We start from the raw sequence: 21,643 nt of genomic DNA on the forward strand, positions 1-21,643 counted from the left end.
AAGGAAGGAAGGAAGGAAGGAAGAAAGAAAGAAAGAAAAGGAAAAGTGGACCCTCTGCCAACAACATCCCGGTCTGGAAGTTGGAAGTCGTCCCCGCGGTCAGCCCCGCGCACGCACACCCTCTAATCCCACACCCACCTCCCCAGGGCACGTCCTAGGAACAGACGGCACGCACAGCCGTCTTTGTATCCCCGACCCCTTAGCTTAACCCTGTGCGAGACGCACACAAACGCTCGGCACCTTTAAGTGTGATGATGCAGAGGTAGGTTTTGGAGATGCCCCCACCCTGCTCCCCAGCAACAGTCCACAGACACCCACGGGGGGCCCAGGCCAGCTCCGAAAGCAGCGACCACATTTCAGCAATCGCTTTTACTATGTAACGAGTTACGAGAAGCATCTTAGCCAGCAAAAAGCTTCCAAAGGCAGAAAAAGGAAAGCGGAAAAGGGGATCTTGCACAGAAGTCACGTATACATGAGGAGCATACTCCTGAAACGGTGAGCGGGGTGTATGCGGAGACCCTGAACGCCTAAGTCCCATTTCCCAGGCCGATATCACAGAAGGACAAAGGGGCCAGGGGGGTCCCTTCGGGTCCAGGTGGTCGGGGATATGGTTATGTTCACAGCCCGGGAAAGAAGAAAAGGCGGAGGGTGGCCCAGGTGAGCCACACAGGTGAGTCATGACAAGCCCACAACTCAGCTCAGAAAGATGCCGCACAAGTCACGCACTCACCGGGACACAGGCCGTGCGACAGGGGGAGGGCGGAAGGGTGGACACGCAGGAATGCTTCCAGGGGGCCCTCCTGCCTGATCTCAAAGACACGGGGAGCAGGGGGAAGAGAAAGCAAACAGCATTTTCAAAGCACAGAAACTGGGTCACATGGAAACAGAAATTTCCACTCCGCCCTTGAACATCAAAGATAACACTAAACAGGACCCGAGATTTCTCGACCTTAATAAACGAGAAACGCTCTCACAGAACCGCCCGGGCTCTGGCTCGACAGCGCATTCCAAAGAAGCTTGTTGTGTGCAAAGCTCCGAAGGAAACAAGGGCAGGGCCAGCGCTGACGAGCCCGGGTCTGTGACCACAGAGCCGGGGGTCCGAATCCCACTTTACCACACGCAGGCAATGTGGCCTGGAGGCGTCCCTTCACCTTGCCAAGCCTCAGTTTCCCCAGCTGTAAAATGGGAGTGGCAGCAGTATCTGCCTCACAGGGAGTTCTGAGGAGTAAGTGAGACCATGAGTGCTCAGCTCCTGGTTCAGAGCACAAGCTCTGTGAAGGTGAGGAATGGAGGTGGGAAAGCAGGCTCCAAGAGAGGGACAAAGGAAAGAGTGGAGAAGGGGAAGGCGTGGCTCTCCCGCACCCCAGGAAGAACCAGGGAAGGCTTCCTGGAGGAGGCAGCAATTGAGTGCAACTTTGAAAGATGGCAAGAATCTGGAGAAGGGACTTTGGGACTCTCTGCAAAGCATACAGGTGACAGACAGATTGGAGCCTGGATTCTGGAAGCCCACCGCGCAGCCACATCGATGCTGAACCACAGGAGGGTTTGACAGACACCTCTTGGGGACTCTGTTTCTCAGAGCCCGGGTTCCCCAGGGGACACAGCCCCGTTGCTGAGGACCTTTCTGTCTATATCTGATTACCGTCTTCCAAGGGTCAGTCTGACATTTGGAAGGAGGGGCTCCTCTTGAACCAGGGCTTCTCCCTAAGGACCCCGCTCTGCCAGTTTAGTGGCTTTCCGTTAATCCCTGGAATGTTCTCTTTTTTAAAGTACTGGTCCATTTGCCAGAAAGCCGAACACTTCAAAGATGCAAAATGCCGGCTGCCTTGAATCACGGAGAAAGATCTGCTGGCCTGGGAGAGCTGGCGTCTGGTGCGCACAACGGGTGTGGACGTTCAAACAGACGGGGGCTCGATGCCATGAGGCTGAGGACACACTGATTTCCTGAGTGCGCGCCATTGTTTTGAGATGAATGCCCCTGTCCACATAAAACCTGACAGCCCGCCACGAGGAAATCCATGGCAAAGTTTCCCGCTGCAGCCAAGTCCACCTCCCAGGGGTGTGGCTGCATGGCCATGGGCCGCACAGGGGACACGGGGCTGAGGGAAAAGCCAGGGGGTTGAGAGGAAGGATGGAGGCCAGGTCAGAAGACAGAGCCAAGGGGGGGGGGTGCGGGGCGTTTGATAGCACAAGTGCCCCTTTGGGGACGGCTACCCCTCACTCAGCGGGGGCAGAGGGCAGACCAGGACATGCAGACAGCAATCACGTCTTACAAGCTTTCAGAAAAGCTCAAATTTCAGGTTTAGTGTGGAATCTCCCAATTTATAAATGCAAGCACATCGTTCCAATTCTGTGAGCCAACCCGGGGCCATCAGTTTGCAACCTCAGGTCGCAGTGAATGTACAATCCACGTTCCCACCCATCCCTGGGAAGTGGACAGAGGGCTGCTCATGTTTCCTGAGTACCTACTATGCACCAGGCAACTTCCGTGACATCCGTTCATCGCATCTCCTAACAAGTGAGGGAGCGGCTGGGTCCTAGCAGGGCCGGCACCTGTTACATGTGAAGGCACCTGATATACACCCCCCAGTGAGCCCCAGAGTCAGGACTGAACCCGGTTCTACATGGTCCTGCACCTCACTATGCCTGGCTAAGTCCTACGCACCTTCAAGCCTCAGCTTATTGGCAACCTCCTCCAGGAAGCCCTCCTGGGTGCTACCTTCCCAAGCTGGGCTCCTCTCTGCCTAGCTCACATCACAAAGCCGTCCAACTTTCTCTTTCCTGGACCATCTGCCCACCCACACCAGCACTGGCTCAGCTCCTGCGCACCACAGGTCTTCACACATGAGGAGCAGTACAACAGAAGGCTTCGAACCCTGGAGCCGGTCTGCTGGTTTCAGATCCCGGTTTGACCACTGATGAGCTGATGATCCTGGGCAAGCTACTTATTTGCTCTGTACCTCGGCTGCCATCTGTGAAATGGGGGAACCCCTCAGTGAGAGATTGCAAGACTCCATGAGGTGCTGGCATGCAGTAAGCGCTCAATAAATGCTAGCTTTTAGCATCTGCTGGATCGATGAATACAGGCATGCTTCCAAAGCCCGATCCTTTTCCATCACCCCACCCAAGGACTGGGCAAGGCTTAAAAAACAAAACAAAACAAAAAAAACTCTCCTGCCTGGAATTACAAGCACATAAAAAGGCGGAAAGAACTGGAAACTATAACCTCAACACTTGAAAGCATCTAATAAAGAGCCTGCCATTTGCACCCCAGGCCAAATGCAAAGGTTCCATCTTTGATTTTTTTTTTTAATCTTTTCCTTTGTATGGGTTTCATTTATTTATTTATACCCAGGCTCCTTCCAAAAAAAACAGGCTTTTAGACACCTTGTTTTTTTTTTCCCCTTTGACATTCTTGAGAACGCATGCCCTGAAACCGCCCGACTCACAGAGCAAGGTCATCGGTCAGGGACACACGTGAATCTAAACTTACACAAAGGCTTCTCCGCCTCTCGTTCCACGAGGGGCGCCGGGGCAGGAAGGGGGATCACAAGGCACCCCCTGCAAAGATGGGGTGCAGGGAGTCCACGGGGGGCTCACCCATGTGGCTCCGTGGCGGATACAAAGCCCTGCCGAGGGGTGGGCCGCGGCCTCGGATGCTAAAGCAGTGACAATTCCATTTTCTGACATTTCAACACAGCCGTGATGTTTTGCCACCTGTGGAGACTTTTTTACGCATAGCTACGCTTCTTGGTTTTCGTGCAGAACAAAAGATTAGGAGGAGAATTTTCCGCAGCGGGAGAATTTTCCGCAGCGCCGTGGGAACCGGACCCAAGAGAAAGCCCCCACAAAACAGCGCGTCACCTGATCCACGTCTACAAGAGGGGCCAGAAAATGGCAGGAAAGCTGCCTCGGCTCTGGACGCTTACCCTTCCTGGTCTAGACACACCCACTCCCAGGCCGGGCCGGTCCTCAAGGGAACGGAGTGGTCCTCGGAGTTGCCAGGAAAACGAAGGGAGGGTAGAGGCGCATGTGCCCCCACGGGCCGGGCTAGGGCAGTTGGGGGGACAGAAACTTCCCGGTGCTTAGGAGGACCCAACCGTGAGGCTTTCCCGGCCTCTGCCCAACAGTAAGGGCTTCCGTCTGCGCTCAGAGGGGTCGTTTCTCTGCAGAAGTCATAGTTGATCAGAATAATGAAATTCCCCAGCCATGGAGCTCTTCACTCAGTGGTTCTGCTGAAAGGGAGTCCCGTTGTACGGCCCGTGAAGATCTCACAGCTCCGTTAAAACAGGGCCCAGGGAAGATGTCCCGCAGAGCAGACCGGACAGCTGGGGAAGGGGGGACCACTCTTTCTGATCTCCGCAGAGACAGTGTTCACCCCAAGCTACGATCACCACATGGGATGGGGAGTTCTTTCCGGAGCTACCACGCTTGCCAAGGCCTTGGAGTGTGAGGCCAGTTCTTTCCCAGGAGGTTATGATGTCCAGGTTCAATCTCCACAATTCTCAGGATTCTAGCGGATAGGTGGTGGCATCCGGCCCGGAGTCAAAGGCTATGGGACCTGATGTCCCCAAGGAGTCCAGCTGCCCTTCCTGACCTGGATGTGGGACAAGAGGAAAATTACTCTCAGCGATCCGCGAGGGAAAACATACAAGAGAGAGCCTCTTGACCTTTTAAAGTGGCAGATCTGGTTTGTTTTCACTGCGGAATGGAATCCAAGGATGCTGGCCCATCATAAGGAGCTCGGTGTATTTATGTGTGTTTAACTCTCAGTAATTTCTCAGCTGAGGATGAGTGTCTGAACCGTGCTGACAACACCACAGGAATAAAAAAGTCCCAAGACTGTGGCCCACACTGTAAGGATGGCTCAGCCTGACATCTGATTTATGGGGTTTGCTCTGCTGGGGCACGAAGTTCCATCTCATTTCTCGAGGCGAAATAAGTTTCGAGGCTAAAATAAATGTGTGAGCATTTCAATAAAGCAAAATCCAAAGGAGGTCAGCGGGCGTTACTGACCCCGACACTGAGAGCGCGCAGTTGAAGATCTGTCTTGTTGAGGCAGCGGCAAGCCTCGGGTTCAGCAGGCTGCTGATCTAATGAACGCCGGTCAAAGGCCACCTCCGCGTTGGCACTTGGCCAGGCACTAAGGGGACAGGAGAACAAGACAGAAGGGGCCTGCTCTCAGGCCGCCGAGGGTCCGGGTGCCGGCAGCAGATGGAGGGGAAGGACGTGCCTGGCCCCTTCCACCCCACAGCCTGGCCTAGCGCCCAGCACAGAGAAGGCTCTAAAGGAGTGAATGCATGATGCCCTCAGGGCAATACACATCGTGCTGCTTTCAAAACAAAACAGCAGGATATTTATGCAAACGGCACAATCGGAAACCCCGAACTACATGTTTCTAGGTGTACGCGTCTACATTCGTAGAGAAAAGAAGGAAAGGCTCCACTCCCAAATGACAAGAGCTGTGTCACTTCGAAGGGATGAGGGCGGAGGGAAGGAGGAGACAGAAAGGCTGGGCCACAACCGTGTTCCTACATTACTGTGAGATGAAATCAAAAGAAGGGACAAGAAACAGACACTCTGGGAGGAGTCGGTGCCCCCGTGGGGCCCGAAGCCCGTGATAGCCAATCCTACAGGGAAGGAGGCCTGCCGGAGCCGAGCCTGTCCAGGCCGCAGACCCGGGGCTTCCCTGCAGGACGGCCTGCATCAGGAGAGCGGTGTGTCTGCTGCAGAGCCCCGAGGAAGTCACAGAGGGCCATGCGCCCATGCCTTCGTGTGCAGGCAAGGGAGAAGCGAGTTTTGGGGGTGAAGGAATGGATCTCCCCCCCAGGCAATTCTGTCATCCCCTCCAGGCTCCGGGAAATGCCTTCTGCTGGATGCGAGAGGCATCTACACAGCTCAGAACCTTGGAATACCCTGTCCCCAGCACCGTTTGAAGCCCATCTGCGGCTCCTCTGTGCTTTTACCAAACAGATCATTCCATGGCCTCTGGCTTAGGGGACCCCAGGGAAGTGTGTGGTTGCCTGGGTCAGCGTGGGAAAGGCGTGGAGGGGAGCTGGGGGGCCGCATCCTCAGGGAACCCTGCGGGATGAGACAGGACCGGCCCTGAGTCGACACCATGGATATCCCAGTCACCGCCCAGATGCCAGTCATGTCCCTGCTCCCAACGTCAGCCAGAGCCTGCCCAGGGGCCTCTGCTAACCACGCACCCTCCTGAGCCCTCAGCCAGGCTCCCAAACTTCAATGCACTTAGGATCTTCTGGGCTAACAGGAAGATTCTGATCCAGCGGGTCTAGGCAGGGTCCAAGACAAGGTGTTCTTGAACCAGCCCCAAGGCGATGCTGCTGATGCCGGTCGGTGAGCGCTGGCCATCAACACCTAGAACGGTAAGAACTTGGTAGACATCCTACCCCGTCTGCTCCTGAAATCCAACCCGGCGAGCGACTTTCACGTTCCTTTCAGAAATGAAGACAGGGGTCAAGTTTCCACAACTTTCTACCTGGCCGGCACCTGCCACAGAGGCTTCCCTCCCCAGGAAGGAAGGAGATTTACTGGGCACCCCCCACACGTGCCGTCATGCGAGGCTCCCCCTACAGACGAGGTCTCTAAAACACTGAGCCACGTCCAAGCTGGCCCAGCCAGTTAGGGATGGATCCGACCCACCCAAGGCCTGCAGTTCCCCAAACCACACCATCTTCCCGCTTCCGGTGGGATCAGAGCGGGAAATACAGACCATTTGCTGCCTGTGGGGAGAGCACAGAACTTCAGTCCTTCTCCGAATCCCTGTTCTCGATCTTGAGCCAAAGGCAAAGTTGCATGTTTCGGCAGCAATAATGAAGGAGTTCACTTGCCACCCTGGTTTCTCCCAAGACCCTCTTTTCCAAAGGGCTGGTTTCTACACCCTAGGAAAATGGGTTCAATGGTAGAAATGGCTCTGGGACGTGGGGAGCAGGGGGTGCTTGGGATTCTCCTGGCAGCACTGCCAGCCTCGGGGGACACGGCAAGCAATCCAGAGGGAGAGAGAAATTCAGAGAGGGAACCTCACGGCACAGCCCTGACCTCACACAAAGCCACTGCAAATGATAACCTGATTCTGGAGCCAGAAGGTTAAAGGCAGAAGGCCCCCAAACACAGACACATGCAAAGACCACAGAGGGAGGAAGTAAGAGGCTGGACAGGACCCTCCTCAGATTCTGCATCTTGTGTCCTATCCCTGGGGCAGCCGTGGGCAGAGGGGAGGAAGGTGTCACCAGGACGGCCACTCAGCCTCCCATGGGCCCCGCCGTGGCCTCTCCTCTTCTGTAGGTGACTGTCCTGGACCCGGCTGTTTCTCCTCCCCAGCATCCTGTCACCTTCTTCTGGTCAAACCAGAACCCAGCCTTCCCTTGGAGGGAACCAGCACATACCCCTCATTCACAGGCGTTACAATCCAGGTGGGGACCTGCCCCCAGCCCCAGTGTGGAGCCAGTGGGCGTGCTACACTCCCTGGAACACAGGTATCAAGTCAGGAATGACTTGGTTTGGCCTGCTCAGAGCCAAGAGCTACAAGACTGTACTGGGAATGCCGAATGAGACGGGCACTTTTCCCCAGTGGCCTTGACCCAGCAAGGATGCAAGTGGAAGCTGCACCATCATCCTACCACCAAACAGAACCTAGAAATGAAGGCACTGGATGGACAGACCTGAGAGAACAGTTTAGTCACACCATTTGTGTGCTAGATCAAGCCTTACCTGAGGCCAGCCCCCGGTGGCCCTGTCAAAAGGCACCAGTGAATTCCATTTTGTTCTTAATCCACTTTGAGTTTTCTGTCATTTGCAAACAGAGTCCTCCCGGAGGCAGCAGTCCTTCCGACACGCAAAGCTGACCATGTCCCTGGTGTAACCCATAACGGCTCCCACCGGCTCCAGGTTAAAATGCAAGCTCCCCCAAACACTTGATGAGCAGACCCTACTTCTCATCAAGCTGCAGCTCCCGACTTCCACACACACCTTCTAACAAGGCCATCCCAAAACCAGTCACATCTGTCACATCTCTGCCCCAACTGTCCCCACCACCAGAGACGCCCTCCACTTTCTATCTGGCTAACTCCACTCCACCCCCCAGATCCGTCCGGATGGCACTCTGCACTCAGGCCCCAGACGGAGGGAGGGTTCCCCCTCTGGCTCCCTACAGCTCCCCTTGCCCGTGACAACTACAGTCCTTTACCCCCTGTCGGTGCAGCTGCAGGGTGGGCGTGCTCTCTGCCCCCACCCAGGAGTGCACGGGGGCCGGGTGCTGCTCAGGACCTTGGCCTCACAGCCTGCACAAAACCTAACATGTGATAAGCATGCAATAAATATTTGTGGGACGAATGAGTATGTGTTTACATAGACAAAAAGGAGCTGAATGGGAGAATTCAGGTAAGAGACGCAAAGTCAGGAGAACAGGGAACAGACTGTTCTTGCAAAACACGCCACCTCCAGCCATTTAATTGGGTGGAAAAGGAGAGTTTCCATTAAGGCTTACATTAGCCCGGCAGTCGTGGGTCACCAAGGACCCAATTACTACGATGTGGCCGCGTGGAGGGTGAGGGCTCAGAGGAAGGATTCTGCTCTGCAATTAGGGGCTTATTGGGAACGGTTCCTCTAGAGCCACACTCTCAAACCTCATCGGCTGGGGCACGCGTCACGACCGGCCACCTGCTGCAGGCATCCGGAAGAGAGGCCAGCGAGAACAAAGCCATCCACCCATCTCCAGGAAAGTAGGTCTTCTGAATACCAAAAGTTGCTCAAGTATAAATACAAAAAGGGCTAGAGCTCAGAAGCTGCTGTCAAACAGACAATTCCCCGGCCCAGATCAGGCTTTTTCTTCCCCTTTGCCCCGGGTGATCAGCAAAATGCGAGGACCACAGAGAAACGCATTGTCTGTGGGAAGGAGAATAGGAAGAAAGAGTTTCGGGTGGACGTGAAATGTCAGGTTCACCATATAAACCACCTGGTGAGCAGAAACCAGGACACGGGAGGGGCCCGGGCTGCTCGCCCATAAAGGATGACTGATCCTGTAGGGAGAAGGGGATGACGTGGCCGGCGGCTCCAGCGGAGAGCAAGTGGGTCAGCTTATTCAAGTCACCTCCCAGACGCAGCAGGTAGAATCCTCGGGGACCGGATACAGCGGCTGGGGCCGTGCGTGGCCGGCGTCTGCTCTAGTCTCTGCAGGTCTCAGCCCCGGGTCCCTCCCGTCCGGTCCACCTCCCACACTGTCTCAAGACTTTGTCCCCAGAACACAGCCCACCAGTCATTCCTCTGCCCGCAGATCGTCCCCACCTTCCGCTGCCTCACCACACAAAGCCCAAATCCCTCCCCATGGCATCCCACCCCAACCCTCCAAAGGGTCCCTCATCCAAAACCCCCCAAGCCCAGAGCGGGTGCCGTACAGGCAGAATAGAGAACCCACCGACTCTTGGGTACATGCTTTGTCTCCTTCTGTCTTTTACTATCTCTCCACTGCAGGGGGATAATAACCAGACACGATCCTAAGGTTGTCGTGACAACTAATTTAACAAGAAGCAGCCGAGCGGTAATTGTTGGGTCTCCCCTTCCTGTCCGACCATCAGCACCTACACTGGGTGACAGGGAGTCACCCGCCTGACACGCTCACCCAGTGCGCCAAGTACTTGCAAGGCTGCAAGGTCCAGGGGTGCCTGGGTGGCTCAGTTGGTTAAGCATCTGCCTTTGGCTCAGGTCATGATCTCACTGGGATTGAGCCCTATGTCGGGCTGCCTGCTCAGCAGGGAGACTGCTTCTCCCTCTCCCTCTGTGCTTTCTCTCTCAAGTAAATAAATAAAATGAAATCTAGGGGGGAAAAAAGGCTGCAAGGTCGGTCCAGCCATGAACTCACAGCCAGCCCCTGCACTCCCAGTTACGACTGAGGGGGTGTGTGAATGTCTCACTGCCAGACTATAGACTCCCAGAGGCAGAGGCCAACCCCTACCACCCCTGTGCCCCCAGAGGTGGGCCCAGCACAGAGCAGGCATGCCCACCTGATGGCACCGAGCCAAACCAGACTCCAAAAGCCTCAGGTATGTATAAGGATCCAGGGGTATAACAGCCTCATAAGCTAACTGTTCACGTGATGAGGGGCCACGTACCGTCACGTCACCAATTCTCAAAAAATCCAGACATTGAAACATCCGTCTCACTGCACATCAGGTATGACCTAATCTCAAAGATCCTTCGTGTACGACTCAGGCACCACCACAAACATCTTCATATGGTGGCTGAGCATTTAAAACAGACACTAATTAGGCTGAATTATAACAGAGCCTCAACTCTACGTAAAACATCAGGATGGCAGCTGGATGGTGCTAGCAACACGTGTGACCCCCCCCCCCATACACACCACCACCACCACGCTAATTCTGAAAAATCCAGAGTGCCTCCCAAAACACCAACAGGGAGCCGAGGCCAGCCACCATGCATGGTTGACCAGCGACCAGGAGAAGGAAGCCACAGGAGGCTCAGCAGCATGGCTCAAGTGACTCACAGTGAAATCAAAATGCAGCCCCACGCCAGGAGCAAAGGATGGTGGAGCGGGGCTCCCCCAGGCAAATGTGTTTCTCTGGGTATGCACAAGAGCCCCAGCTTCCCAAGGACCTCAAGGGCCACCATCATTTAATGGGCGCTCGTTGGCATAGGTTATCTGATGAACAGCCGGATCCACGATCCGGAGGCCAGCCTCCCCAGGCCCCCAAAAGGGTCATCCAGTTCTGCCTCCCGCTTTCTCAGTCCCCCGCTTAGCACAAACACCTAGCAGTCACTGCATCCTGGCTGCATGCATGCTAATCTGGATGGGATGTGTGTGCTCTGTTCCCCTGATTTGGGGATGGTGCATTTATCACATTTCCACCAATCAATCGTGCCAGGTTTTGGTGAGGACGTGCAAGCAATTTTAATCACTGGTCATGAAAATCCGTCATGAGTTAACAAAAAGGGAGAGAGAGTCTAAAATAAGCAGAAGGTGGGGGCAGAGGGCTGACACCACCCCCAAAGAAACCCAGAATTATCAAACATGCCACACCGTTGTCTCCCCTTTGTGCTTATTGGCCGTGGCCACGGCCCCCATGGAGCCAAAGGGTGCAGGGTGCCCCACCAAAGCAGGAGGTTATGAAATCTGCTGATCATTTCCAGGAGCAGGCGAGCCCAACGAGCTGAACGCACTGGGAGAGAAATGTGCTTAATAAAGAGAAAACAGAAATGGCAATGCAGAAGTAAGCCTGGTAGAGCAAGTTCGGTGGGTCCCTGTGCTACAAACTTGTATTAATTAATCTGATCAGTAATGTCCCGTCGTATTCAGGGAAGTCCAGAGCGTGTTCTGCTGAGAAAATAAGAAGATTAAATCATTAAGTCGTTAAAAAAAAAAAAAAAGCGATTCTATGTGCACCTGCCACCGGAGACCCGGGGGGGGGGGGGGGGGGGGGGGGGGGGGGCGGGGGGGGGACCAGAGAAGGGGCTGAGGAAACGGCAGCAGCATGGCGCCCTCTACTGGCCTATCTCCACCAGCAGAAGCGAGACCAGAACCAATCTGCAAAGGTTCCATCCGAACTAAAGAATCCGGTCTGCTGGGCAGATGGGCTCCTTCCAACGGGGCCAGTCCTGGTGATGGCAGCTGCGTCCTCACCTGAGACACTCTGGGGGCCAACGCAGCATTTCGGGTGGCCCGCCTGGGCAAGCACAACCCCACCCTAGCTCAAATGGATCCAACACTCCAGGCAACAGAGGAAAGGGATCTTCACAACCCGCCGGGGTTCCTGGAGACCAGCCTTTGGAGGGAAAGCCCCAAAGGAGTAGCTAGGAGCCGGAGGCCCGTGGAGACTCTCTCGCAGCCAGCCAGACAAAGCGAGGTTCCCCATCGCACCCCATACAATCCCATTGGGCCCCATCTCGTTGCTTTCCTTTCAAGCACGGTCACGTTTGAGGCATGTGCATGCACCCGTTGCTGGATGCGTGTCCATAGTGGTCTGGAAGGGCAGACGCACGGGGCCTGGCCCAGAGGAGGTACTCGATGACACACAGCAGGTTAATGGTGAATTTGTGGATGAATGAACAAGGGAATGTTTCAGGACCCTAACATTCCCCTCCGGTGTTCCTCTTTGGAACTCGTAGGAGCTCTTTTCTTTCAGGGCCTCTGGGCCCCGCTAAATAATGCTCCCCCTGCCCCCAAAGATGTCTCCGTCCTGATCCCTGGAGCCTGTGGCTCTGCGAGGCAAAAGGGACTTTGCAAATATGATTAAGTCAGGGATCTTGAGACGGGGAGTGATCCTGGTTACCCAGGGGTGCCCAAAGGAGTCGCAAGGGTCCTTCTAAAAAGGACACAGGTGGCGCTGTGAGCAACGAGACAGCAGAAGCAGCGAGAGATGCAGGCACTCTTGGCTTTGCAGACGCCGGGCGGGCCCCACGCCAAGGAACGCAGGCACCTGGAGAAGCTGAGAAGTCGAGAAAATGGATTCTCGCCTGGAGCCTCCAGAAGGAGCACAACCTTGCCAACACCTGGATTTTAGGACTTCAGACCTCAAGAACTGTAAGTCTGTGTTGCTTCAAGCCACTAAACTTGTGGTAATTCATCACAGCACCCAGAAAACTCAGACAGCCCCGGCTCCTCCATGCCATTTCAAAAGGCCCAGAACATTCTTTGACTGCACCCATTTTACCGAGCACCTGCTGTGCGCCAGACCCCAGGTTGAGCCCCAGGGACACAGCCGTTACTGAAACAGGCATGGCCTCGGTCACACGGGCAGAACAAACATAAAGGAGCACATAGGGAGGAGTCCGACGGACGCTGCAGATAGAAACACAACTGTCCCCGAGCGCTGCAGGTCACGCACATGTGACGGTGAGGCCTGAGAAGACTGGCTTCTTGATGGCAAATCCACTCTCCCCCAGCGGCTCCTCAGAGGGGCCAGCACAGCAGCTAACGGGGCCACCACACCCCCCTCCTCCCGCACCTGGCTACTGAACGGGCCCACAGGGAGCAGGCGGGGATGTGCTAAGCCCCTGACCTTTCTGGCCACAGCCATGGCCCACCGCCTCCCCGGGCCTGAACCTTCTTGTCTCCTCTCCTCCCGGAGCACCTGCCTTAGGCATCATCTCAGTCCCCCCTCTGCTGCTCCAGGTCTCAGCCCCCAGGGCCCCAGGCAGCAGCCCCAGCCAGTTCCAACCCGTTCTTTCTCGAGGTCATAGTTCAAGTGGCTGTACACAGTAAATGCACCAGCCCAGATGTCAGGGTCCTCGCCAGCCTCACGATACGCCCAGTAGCAGGATCATGTTAGCACACCGATGAAGGAAAGGCTACCCGCCCCCCCCCCCCCCGCCCCGCCACGGCTTCGCCCACACGGGCCCCAACCTGAGGACACTGGGAGGCACAGGCAGGGGGACGGGTAGGGAGGAGGAGGACTCAGCCTACCCATCTGGCTGCGACTATGGGCAAGGTAACTTCTCCCAGCATCGTGCCAGGTACGTTCAACACAGCATCTCCTCCGCACACAAGGGTTGTAGGGCACGGGGCAGGACGGGGGCCCGGGACTCCAATCCACAGCTCCCCACCATGCATTCAGGGAGCCGGGTGTTTGCACGTACATCACCAAGCCCGACTACCATGGCCGTATGTCTTTTCTAGACTCCTTGAACTGCCCTAGTTGTGAAGTTCAAGTGCCTGCAGACAGCAGTGTCTCTGAAGCCCCGAGCCACAAACTGCCCCCTCTTCATTCTCAAGTTCCCTTCTCATGTCCCATTCCACCCCCAATTTGAAACCCCTCCTCCATCCGCAAGGGCGGCAGGGAAGCGACGGCCTGCGGGGAGGAGACAGAGATGCCTGGGCCTGGCGCCCCGGAGGAAGGAAGCCTGCCCACCCCACATGCTCCTGCAGGAGCTCACGCAGGCTCCCCACCGCCGGGCCGGGGCCACTCCTGCAGACCAGGAGACGGAGACTCTGCAAGCAGGCGACCTGCCCAAGGAGAGGCAGCCAAGTGCTGACTTTCATCCTGGAACCAAGTCTCCCCAGCGACAAAGCGCTCTCCACCAAATAGCAGACAAGGGGAGGCACGGGCATTTCAGAAATCCTAGAAAGTTCTTATAGTCCTGGATCCCTGTAGTTAAGTAAAAGAGCAGGGAGGAGGGAGGGGCCAGGACACAAGAACAGAGGCAGGGCCACCGAAGGAGCAGCGGTGACTTCTGGGCACCGGGGATGGTGGTAGGGGGTCCTAAGTGCAGGGGGCGGGCGCCCTCCCTTACCCCCATTTTACCCATGAGGAACATAAAGGAATGGCCACGGCCCCAAGGCCGGCAGGAGATGGAGCTAGGACCTGTATCCTGCCATCCAACTAGCTGCGCGTCCAGAATAAATGCGTGCGCACTATCGTGAGCCCCATCACAGCTGCCCTGCCCCCCGCCCTCAGGCGCAGCAGACCTTGAGCCTGAGGAGGCGACAAGCACACTGACGACCAGCATTAGTCCAGAAAAGGCCTCTGGGTGCCAAGCAGAGCAGGCCGGGGGTGGGGGGCAGGGGAGTGCGGGCAGGTGGCCTCAGAGCCACAGAGGAAGGGGCACACTCAGGTCGGTCCCCAAGCTTTGGGAGCCTGGGGACCCTTTCCTAACCAAGAGTTTCACAGACGTCCACCTCCACTGGCAGCTGTACTTTCCAGGCAGAAAGCACGTGTTAAACTAGCTCGTGAGCATCCAGCAGAAGCTGAGGAAGCGGCAAACAGCAGGGCACAGGTGAGCAAGATGTGCGTTTGTTTGTCCCCATCGTTTCTGGTCGCCAAGCGGGCTCCACTGACCCACCTGGGCATTCCCAGGTGCGGTAGGGATTCAGCCTGGGGTCAAGGGAGCGGAGGAAGCAGTGGGTGAAGCAGAGCTAAACAGACGACGTTTTCTGCAGAATTTCTCAGAGCCTTGACTCTGCTCCTGCACCTCGTGGCTCTCCCAGGGGCCGGGCAGTGCACGCAGCTACCCAGCGCCTCAGTGAGAAAGTCCTAGAGCAAGGTCCCTCCGGGCCTGAGGGGAGGGTGGCAGGGTCTGCCCCTCAGCCAGCCGCCAAGCCCTTCCATCAGCCATCCAGTCCCACATCCCTCCCCACCCTACCCCTGCAGGGGAAGAAACTGCGGCCTGCTTCAGCCGCTTTCTGCTCCTTGTGGTAAGGCCTTCTGTCTCTGAAAGAGCTGCCCCAGAGTGAGCAGGGAGCCTCCCTGCATCCAGTCTCCTTAAGCTCCTTCTTCAACTGCTAGTTCCTCCTCCAGAAAGGCCCCCCACACCCCTGCAAAAAGCCCGCTCAAAACAATGTGAATGATCAAGACACAGGCAAAAAATCAGCCTGTGACCTCCTTGAGGGAAGGGCTCCGATCTTGGTCACCCGAGGACCTAAGCCCCAGTGTCCTTTTTTTTTTTTAACCAGGCAGAGCCCAGGGAAAATGTGTTCGTTACTCCACAGGGCTGGGAAGGAGGATCCGTTGGGAGCTCTCTCCGGGTCAGAGGCACGGGGGCCTCCGAATAGCCACCACCTTACCATCCCCAGCAGGCCCCAGGGAGATGGCCTTCAAGCTGACGTGAAGAGCTCCAACTGCTGTGTGACCTTGGCCAGCTTAGTTGGCCTCTCTGGGCTTCGGTTTCAACTGTGAAGTTTTATGAGGATCGCACGAGGCGCATCACCTGTCCCACCATCTCCTTCCCGGGTGGGAAGACGGAGCATCGGGGGGACTGTGCCGGCTAGCACAATCGGAGCTGATAACGAGCAGGCCGGGCTCACGGCTGCCTGCTCAGCGCGAACCCCTTCCGGCGTCTGCCACCCCACAAGAAAAGACAGAACGAATCGCTTATCCAGTGGTGACAGCAAGAGCCAGATCCCGGCCAAGATCAGCCAGTTAAAGGGGAAAGACAGAACCAAAGGGTCATTAAAAAGAAATCCATCATGCCACGCAGCCCCTAAAAGCAGGATCATTGTAATTTGTCCCTGAAAACATTCCAAACGCCATTCTTCTAGGCCCAAAGACCCACATGAGCCCCCCCACCCCGCCCCGGGCGACAGAAACATCTGCACACACCGCGGTGCACACAGCAGGCTCCTGTCCCTCGGAGCCAAGGGGAGATTCCCAAGGGCTCTCTTACCCCACCGTCCTCACGCCAACATCCTCGTTCCCTTGCCGGTCAATCAAACGGTCAGCCCAGGGCCCATTCTTGTCTAAACAACCCCCCCCATAAAGCAGAGCAGGAATTAGGGCCAACCCCAGGTTTGAGTCCTGCTGAAAATGGTCAGAAAACAGGGGGCACTCACTGGCCCGGAGGGGGTGCGGCTGGAGGGCGCGTTAGAAACGCAGATGAGCGCCAGGCCGGCGGGCACGGGGCAGGCACCCAGATCACACACATCACGTTCATATATGGACACGGGCAGGGACCCCATGACTTGCAGTTTGTGGGAAAGGCCTCTTTAGGGTGCTCTGAGGAAGGCCACGAGGGATCGGGCTGCCTGGAGGACGGGCCTGCTTTCAAATGATAGAACTCTGCTAACCACAAAACACTATTTCTGTCCTCGCTGCCAACGGCCTCTTGGGCCAAGCAAACTGCTCCAGGAAAACCGACCCAGAGCACACAGGGAAGAAAGGAAGGGAGTATCCATTCCTGCAGTGGGACCCAAGAGTCGCGATTATGTGGCTTGGGGGAGGCGGGGGGGGGGGGGGCGGCCCAGCAGATGCTGGCTTCTGATAAGCCTTCGTTCTGGGCCTGGGGCTGGAGCCGGGCTCCGGGGCAGGGTGCCAGGCCAGGCCCACAGTGCCCTAGGCTGCCTTCCAGTTGCCAACTCCGTCAGGAGCACCCCCGCACTAACGAGGAACACTTGTCACCCCGTTTCCACGACAACAGAAATCAGACACCAGAAACAGAAAGCCTAAGCCAGAGCCCAGGCCACCCAAACAGTGGCGGCTGGCAGATTTGCTTTCGATGGTGCTCACTTCCCAGGGTGGAGGGGCCCAGGAACGGGGGCGGGGGTGGGGGGGAGTGGGGAGCAGAACTAGATCTGCTCCCCACTTTGGCCACTGGACACACCAGCAGCAGGTTTCAAAAGCCGGGCCCAGCCACCCACCAGCTGGGTGACCTGGACAAGCCATGTCTGCGTTTCCACATGTATAAAAGGGGGTTGCCAACCATAACAGAGCTCCTGGGGCTGTCACAGGGATAAGCGGGCTCCTGTGGTACCCGGCACTGGGACACACGAGGAGCTCTTATTTGTGCTAATTCCTAGCAATCCCCAACTCCTAGGGAGACACATTCTTCTCGTGGGTGTTGCGTGATGGATCGGCCAGTCCCCAGGTCTGCTTAGGCAGGAGTGCATGAGCCCAACAGAGACACCAGTGCCCAGAGCTCACCCTCCTGTGGGCGGGGTTCCAGAAAGGTGCTCTGGGGCCACGAGCAGTCATTGGCATCAGGATCCCACCCTCCCAGGCACCCCTGCCCCACCCCACAGCCCACCCCCACTAGACAGGATGCAAACCTGGGGTCACGCAGAACTCAAATGTCACAGTCTTCACCCCCAGGACCTCAGAATGTGGTTTGGGATTTGGAGACAGAGCCTTTAAAGAGGAGTGGGGTCACAGGGGTGGATCCTGATCCAACCTGACTGGTGCCCTTATAAGAAGAGCAAATGTGAATGCACAGAGAGACGGAAGCCAGGCACGTGCAGAGGGAAGACACCATCAGCAAGCCAGGGAGAGAAACCAAGCCCACCAGCACCTTGACCTTGGACTTCCAGAACTGTGAGCACAAAAAATTCCTGTTGCTTCAGCCACACAGTCTATGGTACCTAAATTAACACAGAGCCCACCGCCAGGACAGCAGAGGGCACTGGTGCCCAGGGGGATGCCCCTCCGGGTTGAGCAGAGCGAGGCAGGAAGGCCCTCGCCAGCCCATGAACGGAGCGGCTACCTCCCCGTGGGAGACCACCGGCGCTCCAGGGAGAGGGGCCTTCGGCCAGCACACAGAGTCTGTGCTGGGAGTGGGGTACTTCCCAGCACCTCGGCGTCACCAAGTCAGCCAAGCAGATGCCCCAGGGACAGAAATCACAGAGGGTCAGTCATGAAAGAGGCCGCCTAGCTTTTAAAAGGAAACCAACTGAAAAACTTGAAAACTACAAGAGAATCGAGAACCCCAAGGTCTCCTCCCGAAGAGTCATATATATGGATATAGGTAGATTAAAAAAAAAAAAACAAAAAACCAAACTTATAGATGCAGTGAACAGACTGGTGGGGGCTAGGGGCGGGGAGAACAGGAGAACCATGTCTAATGGGAACCCACAGCATTCCAGATGGATGGAACGGAGACCAGCACCTCCCTCTCCTCCACCACTTCTCTTCCTGAGCAACACCAGACTCCGTCTTTGGGGCCCTTGCTCCAGGGAGCCAGCAGCATCCCGACTTCTGTCCGGGCCCCGATGTCACCAGATGACACCGAGCCGGTTCGGTCCCAGCAGGCAGGACTTGCGTGAAGTCCGGTGTCCTCACACCCGCACCTGAAACATGGGGATGCGGGCCCCGAAGCACCCAGCTTCGACCACCTTTCTCGAAAAGAGAAAGACCAAACCTCCTTCTCCCTTCAAAACCAAGAAGAGACTTCACGATGAACCAGAGTATACCGCACCAAGATAAAATATGATTATGTGTTTATGATTTATCCCTATCACTTGCTCATCTATGAGAATAATCCTAAGAGTAATAATCACTGACGGGTTTTAGGCACTTACTAAGTGCGGGGTACTGTGAACCCCAGAACTCACATCCACCCAGAACCTGTGCATGGGACCTTACCTGGAGAGAGGGGCTTTGCAGGTGTTATCAAGTTAAGGGGAGGTCACAGAGGGTCAGGGTGGGCCCAACTGGTGTGCTTATAGGGAGAGGGAAATTCAGAAACGAGACACAGAGGAGGGAAGGTGACCATACGGTGACAGAGGCAGAGGTTGGAGTGATGTGTCAATAAGCCGAGGACCACCAGAAACTAGGAAAAGGCAACGAAGGACTCATTCCCCCATCCGCCATGCCCTGGGGGCCAGGGGCTGAGGATGGAGACTCGGGAACGCAGAGCACTTCACACTACAGGCTACAAAGTGCTGGCCTCCAGTTTCTATCCACTGGAAAGTTTCCCGAGCTTGTCTGAGGCAGACGCGCCCCTGAGACAGGTCTGCTCAGACTGCTGATAAATGCAGGCTTTGAAACCATGGTCCTAAACGGGCCCTTGGACGGCTCCTGGGACACAGCCCCACCAGCTCTCCAGGCCTGGCTCCTGGCTGCGATCCAGCACGAGCCTCTTCTCTCGTCTTTGGGTTTTCTACAAGCACGGGATTATTTTTAGCAGCTGTTCCTGCTCTCAGTCACCTCATTAGCTTTAGAACCAAATAATCCCATTATATATGACTTGATTAGCTCATCAAATTATCCTCCGTTCTAACAAATATTTAGTGAGCATGCCACCATGTGCTAGATCTTGCTGGGTACATTTCTCAAAAAAGCATTTACGCAGCTAACGATCACAAAACCCCTAATTCAATCTACTCTTAAATGTGTTTAATTTTCCCACAAATGGAACGATAAACTTACACACCGAGCATTTTTGCCAGAGAAACGACCATCAGCAGGGCCCACCCAACAAGGACCCCACCGCGGCTTCTCAGCCAGCTGCCTTTCTGAGCGCGTCCCAGGTGCTGTTCCGGGGCATCTTATACAGATAGTGCTTTCCATCACCTGATGGGAAAACCAGGGCACAGAGAGGTAGGGTAAAACTCGCCCAACAAGATTCAGAAGGTAGGGGGCGCTGCGGGCAGAAGTGGGAGCCCAGCCATCCACACCCTTCGCCACCTGCTCTCCATCTAAGTCAAAACTCAGCCCAGGTGCGCCTCAGTTCCAAAGTCACAGTGCCTCTGGCATGGGGTCCAACACGGTGGTGCGGGGGGAGGGGGGCAGCGCAGTTACACCACAGAGCTGAGCTGTGTGTGTGCAGCTGGGTAACCCCCAGAGTACAGGGATGCACACAGTGTGGCTCCAGGCACGTAGCGTTCAAAGTCAGGCACAACCAAACATACAGCCGTGTGCGCGTGCGTGGTAACAGGCAAACAAATGCTAAGCACACGTTCAGGATGGGGGTGGGTCACCTGTTGGGGGAGGAGTCGGGGTGGTACAGGCAACCTTACCTAAGCTGGGCGCTAGGACTGTGGGTACTTTTTAAATGATTCTTTAAACTGTACATACGCATGCTCTTCTGTATGTGCACTATGTTTCCCAGGATTTTTTCCTTTATTTTTTAAATTCTGGTAAAATACACATAATAAAAAAACCTCAACCATTTTAACCACTGTTAAGTGTACAATTCAAAGCATTAAATACCATCACGCTCTCTACAACCATCACCACCACCACCCACCTCCACAACTTCTTCGTCTTCCCAAACTGAGACCCCGTCCCCACTATGTAACTTCCCTTCCCACCCTGCCGGCCCCTGGCTCCCAGCACTCTGTTTTCTGTCTCCAAGAACTAGACTACTTTAGGGACCCCATATAAGTGGAATCCTACAGTCTTTGTCATTCTGGGACTTGGTTCACTTGGCACAAGGCCCTCGAGGTGTTGTAGCAGGTGTCAGAATTTCCTTCCTTATTCAGGCTGAATCATGTGCCATGTACAGATGGACCACATTTCATCTATCCAATCATCCGTCGACCGACATAGAGATTATTTCCACCTCTGGGCTATTTGTGAATCATGCTGCCATGTCACAATATATATTTTAATGACCGTGTTCCCACGAAGGAGGGAGCTAAAAAGACAGACACGTGGCATACTTTCTGGGCACCAAGCCGTCACCGCCGTCTCTCGTGGAAAGAAATCTCGGCTTGCTCTCTGTGCTACCCATATTAGGCTCTGATCCTCCCTCCAGGTGATCATCGTGGAAGGTAGCAATAACAGAACACTTTAAATGGCCATCTCTTGGAGAACATTCTAGAAAGCAGAACGTGTCAGACAGATGTGGGGTCTGGCAATTGTTGGTTTATGCCGGGACTGGCAAAGTCCAGCCAGTGGGCCAAATCTGGCCCGACACCTCCTCCTGTAACAGGTTCGACTGGCCCACGGCCACACCTGTAGGTTTGTGTGTCTATCATCCGCAGTGGCTTTCACCGTGCGGCGGCCGCATTGATGGTTTCTACAGAGACCGGCTGGCTCATCAAGTCTGAGGCATCTACTCTTTGCACCCTTGCAAGAACAGATTCCCGACTTTTGCATGGGTAACGGAATTCATAACCCACGTTTTTCACATTTCCCAGGGGCGGGGGATTTAGGACAGGGGTGAGAGCTGGACACGAATGTTTCCAGCACTCTCAGACCAGCTCGGGGGGAAAGCGAGTCTGAAGTCCTTCGGCCTCTCCTGGGTCCTGGCTCTGCCTGGTCCGCGTTCACACTGCCCCACGGGCGGCGGACCCGTCACAGTGCACTTCCGGTGGAAGGCCTCTAACTCCGCGTCCACGGGCGACCTTCCAGTGTCACGCACGGCCTCAGTGGCTGGAGAACCACGGAGCCCGTCAGCAGGCCCAAGGCCAGAGGAAGACTCCAATGGTGCCCGCAGTACTGGCCGCTGTAACAAATGA

The 21,643-nt window shown here is 55.8% G+C and overlaps 1 protein-coding gene and 1 long non-coding RNA gene across 6 annotated transcripts in view; one reads left to right on the top strand and one right to left on the bottom strand.

Annotated features, from left to right (window-relative positions):
• The window catches only part of PARVB (parvin beta), a 93,099-nt gene that overhangs the window by 51,954 nt on the left and 19,502 nt on the right, over positions 1 to 21,643 (bottom strand). The window contains exon 2 of one of the 5 annotated variants that reach the window (XM_073882659.1): positions 3,930 to 4,597. The exons of 2 other annotated variants lie outside the window; for them this stretch is intronic. Coding sequence is in view for 1 of the 3 variants with exons in the window: in XM_025882224.2 (XP_025738009.1) it covers position 16,301 (1 nt within the window). In the remaining 2 variants the exon portion in view is untranslated. Of the gene's footprint in view, positions 1 to 3,929; positions 4,598 to 15,535; positions 15,744 to 16,300; positions 16,389 to 21,643 lie in introns of those variants that run through there. 2 more of the 5 variants (XM_025882224.2, XM_025882225.2) reach the window with 2 other exon arrangements.
• LOC112831783 (uncharacterized) lies at positions 12,435 to 15,615 on the top strand. Its single transcript, XR_003210232.2, has 3 exons — positions 12,435 to 12,556; positions 14,663 to 14,748; positions 15,461 to 15,615. It is a non-coding gene; the product is annotated as an uncharacterized lncRNA (long non-coding RNA).

The sequence above is a fragment of the Callorhinus ursinus genome, unplaced genomic scaffold (assembly GCF_003265705.2).
Source record: "Callorhinus ursinus isolate GAN/ISIS: 27379988/994484 unplaced genomic scaffold, GSC_fseal_2.0 scaffold48, whole genome shotgun sequence".
NCBI classification, from domain to species: domain Eukaryota; kingdom Metazoa; phylum Chordata; class Mammalia; order Carnivora; family Otariidae; genus Callorhinus; species Callorhinus ursinus.